The sequence below is a fragment of the Panthera uncia genome, chromosome B1 (genome assembly GCF_023721935.1).
Source record: "Panthera uncia isolate 11264 chromosome B1, Puncia_PCG_1.0, whole genome shotgun sequence".
Lineage (NCBI taxonomy): Eukaryota > Metazoa > Chordata > Mammalia > Carnivora > Felidae > Panthera > Panthera uncia.
The window spans coordinates 160636146-160647695 of NC_064811.1; the positions used below are offsets into that span (position 1 = coordinate 160636146).

Below are 11550 nucleotides of genomic sequence, written 5' to 3' on the forward strand. Positions count from 1 at the left end.
GGCGATGGTCCTAATCTGTATGCATTTTTATTGTTATGCAAACAAAATTAGATTCAAACAAAGACTCTTAATTAACAAATTAAAGCTGCACCATGCACTTTTTTTTTTTCTGCACCATGCACTTCTTGCTCCAAATATCCCATCTATTCAAAGGCTAGAAACAAAATTCCTAACAGCCATGCAGCAAATGAATGGAGTTAGGGAAACAGGACTGGGTACCACAGTTGTCCTAATCCTGGAACACCTGTTTAAATAACAATTCGTGCCTGAGGCATTCAGAACAACCTGCTAATACTAACTCAGCGCCCAACACCAACTCCTTGTGGTCGCCAGTGTTAAGTGCTACTGTCTGCATTTTTTCAGGTAGAGAAGCAAGGGCATTCACAAGTGATTTTTCTTTTTTTTTTTAATTTTTTTTAATGTTTATTTATTTTTGAGACAGAGAGAGACAGAGCATGAATGGGGGAGGGGCAGAGAGAGAGGGAGACACAGGATCGGAAGCAGGCTCCGGGCTCTGAGCCATCAGCCCAGAGCCCGACGCGGGGCTCGAACTCACGAACCGTGAGATCATGACCTGAGCTGAAGTCGGACGCTCAACCGACTGAGCCACCCAGGCGCCCCACAAGTGATTTTTCAAAACCCCAAAGGAAGACAATTTAGATGGAGACTGAATGTCCAAACCTCCCAACCAGTCAGCTCATCACTCCATCTGCAAATGTGTTTTAACCAAATCTGAGAAAAACTGCACTTCTAATAAAAGGCTGTTTCTATAAGGGATTTCATAAGGAAAAGAATAAAGGCAGGGCTGGAGCAGAATCCATTTAACCCATCATTCAAAGCAACAACCTTGCCACATTTCCACGTTTCAACACACACACACACACACACACACACACACACAAGTCAGAGTTCAATGGTCATTCTTTTTTTTGTTTTAACTCCACAGTATTTATTTAGTGCCAGAGACATTGTGAAAGAGAGATAGACCAACTGCTAGATAAGGGTCATGACTTTAAGGGGTGCCAAGGGCAGAGGGAACCGACACATGCAGAGGACAGTGGGCCTTCTCTGGCCCAAAGGAGGGGTGGTGTTTGGATTGGCACAGAGAGATAGGGATGGAGGGGCAGGTCCGGCCTGAGGGGCACACAGTCCTGGTTTGTTGGTGATTCGATTAAAAGCTTGGAGAAGTTGGGCTGGGAAGCTGCAGTCCAACAGGTGATACCGAGTAGCAATTCACACTCATTAGGCCAGGAAAAGAGCAACAATACCTCTGCTTCAGTGTGAGGGGAGGAGCTGCACTGGTCCAAGTCTAGGTCTGAATGTACACACTGCCACTGACCTGAATTTAACCCCCTAGAACCTGAGAGTGGTAGCTAGGAGAGATAGGGAACTTCCTTTTTTTTTTTTTTTTTTTTTAAGTTTACTTATTTATTTTGAGAGAGAGAGAGAGAGAGACAGCACACGCATGCAAGCAGAGGAGGGGCAGAGAGAGGGGAGAGAGAATCTCAAGCAGGTTCCACACTGATGTGGGGCTCGAACTCACAAAGCATGAGATCATGACCTGAGCCAAACTCAAGAGTCACACTTAATCGACTGAGCCACCCAGGCGCCCCAGGAACTTTCTAATATGTGATACTATATTACCTTCTGAGGGATAGCCAGCAAAATCAACACATAATGCAGAGCACTAGTTAGCTTCAGAAGTCTTGAAAGATTGGGTATCCCTCAAATAAATATTAGAACATGGTTTATCTGATTGCAGTTCAAGTGAAAAAAAAGAGAGAGAGAGAGAGACAGAAAGAAGACAAACAATACTGGCTACAATAACACTCCCACTAATTAACCAGCCCTCCCCCCAACTTGGCACCCTGGCAGAGGCTGCTAATGTATCACACTCTTGCCCATCAGCCTACAAGTGGCTTCAGAATCTTTCTGAATACGGCATTTCAGGCAGCTGCTTCCAATCACTGGTGTGTCGACACAGGCAACGAGACTCATTTTCTATTCCTATGTTGTTTAATGAGCAATTTATAACAAACGTGATGCTCTCGGCTGTGGGGTATGAATGGCTCATCAGGCCTTAACACAGTCTTGATGACCTATTCTTCAAGATCATCCCCCCACACCCCACCCCCAGCTGATTTCTCTGATTGGTGCTTACCAAAATACTGTTATAACTGACTTGCCGGGTAGAATTTCTTAATGGGATGGAGTTCACTGACCAGAGAACGCAAAGAAGAACACAAGAACACCAGAGGACCAGAGACGTCATACCTCCCGTTGTGAAGCTGGCAGGCTGACGTCAACACCAGAGTCCTATAAGTCGGACTGGCATTAAGTCAGTTCCCAAACCCGCCTCTCTGTGCCTCAAAGTCAAGTAACCCGGCCTACAAGCTGAGGACCAGATCCCAAACCACAGGGGCACACATATGAGCAGCCTGTCGACACCCCCAGACAACAACCTTATTTCTTCTCCTGACTGCAACAAGACTCAGTTTCCTTATCTGTAACATGGGTGGTAATTCCTACGTGGCTTCTGTGAGCATTAAATGAGCGGAGGGGTGTAAACAATATAGCAGGGTGATTGGTACACAAAAGCTACTCGATAATGTGAATTGTCTGCCACTCCCCTTAATTAGGATGTCATCAATTCTCACCTGGAGAGCAGCAGTATTTTCCTAATTGGTTTCCACTCCCTGCCACTCCAATGACCCGTCTTCCTGAACCCTGCCACAGAGAGTGTTCTGATCATGATACTTTCCTGCTCAAAACCCTTTGCTGATTCCCCAACATCTGCAGAATAAAATCCAAAGTCTCAGGCTGATGTTCAGAAACTCAGTCTAGCCCCTGCCCACCTTTCATCCTCTTCTCCCACCACCCACCTGTCTCTGAACACCTGGACCACGCGACGCACCTTTCCCAGACACACGTGGTACCTCCACATCTTCCATACTTTTGACCATGCTTTCTCTGCAGCCAGCATCCTCCCAAACCCTGCTTTGTGAAATTCTACGGATTCTTCAAGGCCATTCAAAGTCCTCTCCCTCTACGAAGTTTCCCTGACAACCTCCCTTGTTCAACTGACAAACAGAATTAATTCTTCCCCATTCCAGTATCCACTAATGAGCACTTACCCTTTCCTGTTTCCTACTCTGTAAACTCTATTGACCTGAATTGAAGCTGTGTTGAAGGTAGGAAGTTCTTAGCATGTTGCATTAAGGACCATAGCTGGCCTCCTTGGACCAGCTAGAAATATTCAGAGTTTTTAGCATGTTGCATTAGGGTCCATAGCTGGCCTCCTTGGACCAGCTAGAAAGTGGCAGAATAGGGATTCAAACCTAGGTGGTCTGGCTGTAGAGCCCAAAGGCCTTCAGCACTGCTTGAGTGAGTCTACCTGCACCATGCAGGTTGGTCATTGGGAATACAGATTGGGGGGAGGGGGGGAGAAACAGGCACATAAAATAATAATTTCAGTGTGACCAGTCCTTGAGGTGAGAAAGATGTGCACCTGTCAGCATCCACCTACAGAGTGTTAGGGGACAGACAAAAGTTGGGAACCCAGCTGTGACACTTGGACCAGTTAATTTGCTGCTCAGCTTCTGTTTTCTCATCTGGAAAGTGACAATAATAATACCTACTTTGCAGGGTGATTTCAATATCAAATTAAGAGGCACCTGGGTGGCTCAGTCCAACTCTTGATTTCGGTTCAGGTCATGATCTCACGGTTCCCAGGATCAAGCCTCATGTTGAGCCCTCATGCTGCCAGCATGAAGCCTGCTTTAGATTTTCTCTCTCTCTCTCTCTCTCTCTGCCCCTGCTCTACTCACTAGCAGGTACATGTGCTCTCTCTCTCTCTCTCTCTCAAAATGAATAAATAATCTTAAAAATATATATGCGTATCACATTAAGACAAAGTATGTAAAGAAAGTGCTATACTTGGTATATTGTAAAATGATATTATTCTGAGAGAGAAAAGGGACAGGACTCAGGGCCTCTCCCCAAACCCTAATGCAATGCGACTATGGCATAAAGAAAAAACTCCCTTAAAAGTAAACTCGTGAATCTGTGTTTCTTGAGCAATAAATCCTATAGGAATGCAGAAAGCAGGACATCAACTTAAAAGAGGGAGCCAGTTGGGGCGCCTGGGTGGCGCAGTCGGTTAAGCGTCCGACTTCAGCCAGGTCACGATCTCGCGGTCCGTGAGTTTCAGCCCCGCGTCAGGCTCTGGGCTGATGGCTCGGAGCCTGGAGCCTGTTTCCGATTCTGTGTCTCCCTCTCTCTCTGCCCCTCCCCCGTTCATGCTCTGTCTCTCTCTGTCCCAAAAATAAATAAAAAACGTTGAAAAAAAAATTAAAAAAAAAAAAAAAGAGGGAGCCAGTCGCCCAAAAGAACTAGTGAGATCCAGATCAAACCAGTCTGCAGCAGATGGACCCCGAAGCTGGCCTTACAGTATGCACAGTGACCGCCAGGAGTACCCTCAAGTTACCTTTCCCTTATTGAAATGCTAAAGTTCATGCCCAGGGTGGAGACTTAACATGCTAATGAGACATACATGGACAAGCATGATCTCTAACATACGCCAGTGCCAAGAAACACCCCACCTCTACGTGCTTCAACACCATCCTTTCCCCCATCCAAGTTTGTTTAAGAAACTCTCCCTGACCTTGCCTCGGGGAGTCGGCCTGAGGACATTTTGTGTCCCTCCCTTGTGCACAGACCCCGATAAAACCTTGTCTGGAACTCTCCTTTGGCCTCTCGTCGATTTCTATTGCTTAGAGAGCTCACCAGCCACGTTTGGCATCAATTCCACACAGTGTTTGAAAAGTCGAGGGGAAAGGCATAGTTTTATCAGCCCTGGCACCAGTTCCAAGAAGCCTGGCCAGCTCCCAGGCTGACCCCATTGCCACCTGGATGGTGCGTGCACGAGAAAGGTATTCACATCTGGCAACTCCATCACCAGTGCCTACGGCCACTTTCAGCCCAACAGCACTCATCAACTCGCACACTCCACATTGTGACGGGCAGCTTGCCTGGATCCAGATCTTGGGATAGACAAATACCTAGGAAGGAATCTTAGGGCCCAGTCACTGTCCTAGGCAAGAGAGTGAGCTTTTTCTTCCTTCATGCCCCCTCCTCCAGCACCTCACCCCTCTCCAGGCCCCTGTTCCATGAGCCTGCCCTCAATCCCACTCCTTGCTGTTGCCTAAATCCTCAACTAATCCCATGAAAATAAGAATTATTCCCCTGCATCTGTACCATTCAAGATCCTATTACAAAGGCTTAAGTGTATGCAATTAATACAAAAGGTGTAGAGCTCAAAACCCCTTTTAAGAGCCTAACGAATAATCTCCAGTGCTGGAACTTCAGGCTTCACTGCAGACCTGGGGTGATGGTGTTAGAAGACAGGGATTCTGCTGGTACCTTCGGGTCATACCACCAGACAGAAACGTTCACCTGCCCCAAGGTGCAGCTTGCAGGTGACACACCCCTAACCCTCCCCTACCCTTGGAGAAAAGGAAAACCACAGGTGCATGACCCCACCTTACCCCATCCCACTGGGAGGAGAGGTGGCTAGAATGGGCAAGAGAGTGGGGCCCAGGAGGCTTTTCCGAGGAGCTGAAATCCGCTCCATTGTCTGCAAATCATCATCACCCTTGATCAATGGCTGGGCCATCAGAGGACAGGACTGGACCAAAGCCAGTTTCTTTTCAGCTTTTACTTGCAATTTCCCAAAGGAAATTGAAACCAGGTGCTCTCTCTTACAAAATAATGCTTCACAATCCACTCCTGGAAAGGGCTGGGTGGTTTTCCGACCGCGATAGTCCTGGGGAGAGTGAGACCGGCTCCCCCCACCCCCATTCCCCGCCTCCTCCGTGCGCTAGTGACAACTGGTGCCTGCAGCTTTCTCAGGAGAGGGCTCGGGTTCCAGCCCCAGGCGGGAGAGTGGGGTTGTTTACTTGTTCTGTTTGTACTAATCTGTCCTTAAGCAAGTCCTCCCTTCTAGCAATCCCTGCTAGACCTGACCTGACCTTCCCTGACCACTTTCCCTTCCCTGACCACTTTCCACTCCAAGCTCATTTCAGCAGCTGGTTGGCCAGGCCCATTAGCTGTGGGACCGCTTCCGCCCTTAACACGCCTTCCTTCCTGTGCCGTGACAGTCAATTCGGGAGATAAATCAGCCTCTACCCAGAGAGCAAGCCGCAGAGGGGTGGTGTGGTCAAGGGTGAGCGGGAGGCAGGGGAGAAAACAATTCTGTTTCTCACTAGATCTCTAATTGGTTGTCACTGCCTGTCAGAAAATGATGACAAACTCCAAATGTGGCCTGAGCAGATTCACACAGGCCTCCGTCCCCACCGGGCCAGTCCCAGGAAGTGGGACGCTTGGCCAGCTGGGGCATTAGGCTGGGGCTGCCGACTTCTCACAGGGCCTGCTGGAGATTTGTTTTCCAAATAAATGACCCAACATATTCCTAACAGTCGATACTCATGGTTTGGACAAGTTCAGCCCCATGTTCAAGGCCATGGTTGATGCCAGGGAAAGTCGGAGATGTGACTCAAACATGACTCAGCTGGGGCTACTCCTCCTCTCCTGGCAGCCCCACTTGTAGGGGATGAGAGGTAAATAAGCGTAAAGAGAGAGAAAATGAGAAGGGCCTTAAGGGAGGTTCCAAGAAAGTGCAAGGAGAGTTCTGAGGAAGGAGAAACGATCTTGTGAATTTTTTTTAAGGTCAATACAGAAACCACTAGGGCAGTGATTTGGGATTGCAGGTTTGTGACCAACCACACTAGTAGGAAGGGCTCAGCTGTGAGGGGTTTTGCAAGTAATTAAATGTAACCAACATTTAATGAGCACCTACTACTTGCCGGGTGCTATGCAACCTGCCGAGGATGCGACAGTGAACAAGACAAATGCAAGGCCCCTCAGGAGAAGCTTAGGAACATCATGTGAAAATTTCCACGTGCAGCCTGTTTGGTGTGCCTGGAGCAATTCTCATGGAGTCAGAGGTAGGAAGCAGAGTGGCAAAGATGGGCAGGCCAGGACAGGAGGGGTCTCATGAAGGAGTCTGGATTCTATCCCAAAAACCGCGAAGCCCCTGAAGATTTAAAGCAGGGGAGTGACGCGATGATATTTGCCTTTCTACAAAATCAGCTACGTTGTGTGTAAAGGGTGGGCCCCGGAAAAATTTTTTTAAAAATTTAAGAAATTAAATTTAAATTTAAAAAAATAAATAAAAACATTTTTTTAAAAAAAAATGGTGGGTCCTGGAGGGCAAGACCCCCTGGAGGAAGACCATTTGTACTTTTTTTAATTTTTATTTTTTTAAAAAAATTTTTTTTTCTTAATGTTTTTATTTATTTTTGAGACAGAGAGAGACAGAGCATGAGCAGGGAAGGGGCAGAGAGAGAGGGAGACACAGAATCGGAAGCAGGCTCCAGGCTCTGAGCCATCAGCACAGAGCCTGATGCGGGGCTCAAACTCACAGACTGTGAGATCATGACCTGAGCCGAAGTCAGACGCTCACCCGACTGAGCCACCCAGGCGCCCCTAATTTTTATTTTTTAAATGTTTATTTATTTATTTTGATAGAGCGTGTGCGGGTGAGCACCAGCGGGGTAGGGGCAGAGAGAGGGGGAGAGAGAGAATCCCAAGCACTGCTAGTGCAGAGCCCGACTCGGGGCTCCATCTCACAAACCGTGAGATCATGACCTGAGCTGAAATCAAGAGTGAGATGCTTAACCAACTGAGTCACCTAGGCGTCCCTCATTCACACTTCTTAAAACTTAGAGCAAATGCAAACTTCCCCCTCTGTGGCTACTCTGCTTTCAACATGCTCACACCCGATAAGCTTTCCTGACAGCTAGTGTTCCAGAACCACCGTCTGCTTTATCCGTGTGGAGGTCCAAAGGAAACAGGGAAGGATCAGCAGCTGTGATTACAAATTACTGTACTGCATATGAATTGTGATTTTATAGAGGCTTCCATTTTCTATTTAATTTTACCCATGGCAATTTTTTAAGTAAAGAGCATCTGTGGCACTATTTATTTTCTCATTAAATTGGAGAGTGTAAGGGAGAAGGGGATTATCAATACCCAGGTATGGCTATGAAATATATCATGTGTAACTATGTCAACAAGCAGTCCTGTGTATCCCAGAGGAAAAAAGGCTGAGAACAAGTGCACTAGAGGTCAGTGATGACTCCGCTGCCACACTCTAGTTCTGTTTCATAGCCCATTCCTGGGAGTTTGGTTTCAAAGGCGTTAGGAAGTCACAGGTAGGGGAAGAAGTCAAATGATACTGTTTGTCTACCCCCAAGATTGTGTAATGCTTCTTGTCTCAGAGTAAAAATAAGGTCCTTACAATGTATGCAAGACCCTAGGTGTTCTGCACCCCTACCCCCTCACTAATCTCTCCCTCCTATCACCTCTCTGACCTCACTCCTTCAGAGTGCCCTCCTCCCTCTGCCCCAGCCACACTGGTCTCCTGGTTCTTCCCATGGCACATGCCTGCCTCAGGACCTTTGCATTTACTATTTCCCCCAGAGTTGTGAATGGCTCTCTCTCCCCCACCTCCTTCAATTCTTTGGTCAAGTGGCTTTTTTTTTTAAGGACATACAAAAAACAATATTTTTTTATTTTCAAGAATGCTGCTAGCCAAGAGTATCATGTTTGTCAGTGCCCATAACACATTTAACTAGCCATTTTACAAAAGTTTCCCCCCCAAATCATAATGGACAAATACAATCATCAGCAGTTTGACACAAGAAATGCTGGCCACACAAACAGCAGAGGCCTGATTCAAATGTCATCAAACCAACTTGGCCAGCCAGAAAGAAAAAGTGTCCAACTCAATACCATAAGAATCTGACACAGATAACTGCATACCCAAGTATCATGAATTCTCTTGGATTCTACAGGTAATCTGTCTCAACAGTGAGAATGTTAACTCAAAAATCTGTAGCTTCTCATAATCAACAAAGTTTAGTATTTAAGATTCTTGACATCAAACTAGAATCCTTATTAATGGTCATGTGGAATCTAAGTTTGAAACATAACAGCCAAAGTGAACCTCACTGAGACTTTCTCTGAGCACCTTATTTACACAGCAGAATTCCCCAGGCTTCCTATCCCCTTGCATGTTCCTGTCCCATGCACTCCTCATCTTTCAGTAAAGGAGTACTCATTTATTTTGTTTTCAGTCTGTCTCCTTGTGCGGCTGGAATGTAAGCTCCACAAGGCAGGGATTTGTGTCTATTCTGTTCCCTGCTATATTCCCAGTGCTGACAACAGCACCTGACAGAAGCAGGTACTTGATGAATGGTTATTAAATGTTGAACAGACCTTGAGGACAAAGATTTTCGGTTACTTTACCTTTAGGAAGCACCCTATTGTCTTTCTTACTTTCTCTTTTATTTTTTTGGTAACAGCAACAACAACCACCAAAAAAAAACCCCAAAAAACAAAAAAACCCTGCCTTTCTAAATACGCTTCACTTAGATGAAACTCAGAATAAGTCAGCTGATTTTGCAAAGACACTGGCCACATCATTTTGGGGTAAGGGGTGACAACCTGAGTTTAGAAACTAATTGACCACTGAAGTCCAGGGTCCGCTGAGTTTATGTGACCCTGCTTATAAAAACAACCCTCAAGGCTTTTGTTTCCTTTCCTACTGCTTTCACATTCAGCTGCCCAGCCCACCCAGTAGCCAGAAAGAAACTGACACACACAAAAAATGTGGCTCTCCCAAGGCTATTTGGTTGGTGAAAGCAGTCATGCTTCCTTTAAACATTTGTTCATAACCCATTCCTTAATCCTGCAAGACGCCGTGCTCGCATTTGGGTCTGAAGACAGTTCCTGCGGCTCATGTGCCACTCACCGTCACCTCCCTAAGCTCTGAGGTCTGTTATGGAACAGCCTCCAAAACTCACTTTGAAACTGTGGTCTAGGGTTGCCCAGTGAAAGGAAAAGACTCAGATGCACTGAACCTGGCTCCTGCTTGCTGCTGGTGAGGCTAAGTGGGAGTCCCCTGGTTCCCCACAGACCCTCCCCTTCCTGGGGAAGGAAATCTATCATCAGGAAGGCAAATTGTAAAGATGCTCAACCACTAAAAACATATTCCCACTTAATATGGTTTTCCCTGTACCCAAAGACTCTTACACAAGTTAGAAGGGGACATGTTCTCCCAGACGATTATACTGGGCTCCCTCTGAGGATGTGGCCTAGGGTCCAACTCTGGCCTCTGAATCCCCCACTAAAACCAACAACCTCACTGTGACACAGGACACGTTAAAGACAGCAGACCTGCCACGCTGTTAGATGGTGATATGTCCTATCACTACAGGGAGAATTGGAGGTGGGGGGGAATAGCTCCCTGTAATGCTCCGTTGCCGTTTAAAGAATATCTATCAGACCCTAGCTCCCAGAACCACTCTGAAGCCTTTTGCCCCTCTTTCTTAGACTTTTCTCCCTCTAGTAAGTTAACAACACAAATCCAAAGTTCAGTGTTTCAAGAACAATAAAGGTGTGACAATGAGGTGACTGGCTTCTGTGCACACTGAGGAAAACAAGCAAGCCCCTTCCCAAGGAGGGTACCCAACCCCCACCCCCACTTCCCTCAGAGCAGCCCACATTCTCAGGTGCCCCTATTGTCCTTCAGGGCCACCAGCCTGTGAAAACACACCTGAAAGATACACTGCTCAGCAGAGTCAAAGGAAAGCTTCTAGAATCTCAATAGACCAAAGAAGGAATATAATCTGAAGATTATTCTTCCCAACCCCTAATGCGGGCAGAACATAATTCAGAGAACCAGGTAGGTGGAACTCAATTTGACAGCAAATCTCGGGCTGTAAAACATATGAACTGGACTAATTGAGTCAAGCAGAGGCCACCTGACACCATCAGCAACCAAGCAAATGAGTGCTGACGCCCTTACAAAGCCTGGAGCCCAGGGGGTGCCCGTAGATGAGCACACAGACGGCTCTGCTCTCTGGCACCCCCTGGCCGGCTCCTCGCCCTTCCCGAGCACCACTCCTCCCTTTCGAGCTGCGGCTCAGAACTCACTTTGAGGAAGCCTCTCGTTAAGGACATGCCGGTCCCTAACCAGGATCCCTCCGGGGGTCCGTCGCGGTCTGCTGTGGGAACAGCTGGGGCTTCCGGACGCGCCGTGCCTGTGCCGGGCCTGGGCCGTCTGGAGCCAGGTGGCCGCAGAGCGCGGCCCTCCGACGGCCTTATCGGCAGCAGAGGCTCCCTATCGGGCTGCCCCGGAGCTCAGCTCTCGGGCGGAGGGGAGGAGCCCGCCTGGGGCTCGCAGATTACGGCAGCACCCTCGCCGGCTCCCGCTCCCCCACCCTGGGCGCCGGGCCCAGCTCACCAGGCCGCGAGCGGGGCCGGCCAGCCCCTTCCGAAAGGTGCGCCGGAGGGAGGAGGCGAAAGGAGCATCTGCTCGCCACCTCTCCCTCCTCTCCCTCACGGGCCGGCCGGCGGGCCGCGGATCCTCCAGAGGCAAGGCCTCCCAGAGGAGGCTCCAGGGGACAAAGACCCCAGGAGGGGGCA

The 11550-nt window shown here is 48.0% G+C and overlaps 1 protein-coding gene across 1 annotated transcript in view; it reads right to left on the reverse strand.

The window, feature by feature from the left end:
• Positions 1-11181, reverse strand: part of LOC125922484 (ankyrin-1-like) — a 72041-nt gene extending 60860 nt beyond the window's left edge. Inside the window, exon 1 of the mRNA XM_049630077.1 lies at positions 11059-11181. Within this exon, the coding sequence (XP_049486034.1) occupies positions 11059-11085 (27 nt within the window). The 5' untranslated portion in view covers positions 11086-11181. The remainder of the gene's footprint in view (positions 1-11058) is intronic.
• Between the last annotated feature and the right edge of the window lie 369 nt (positions 11182-11550).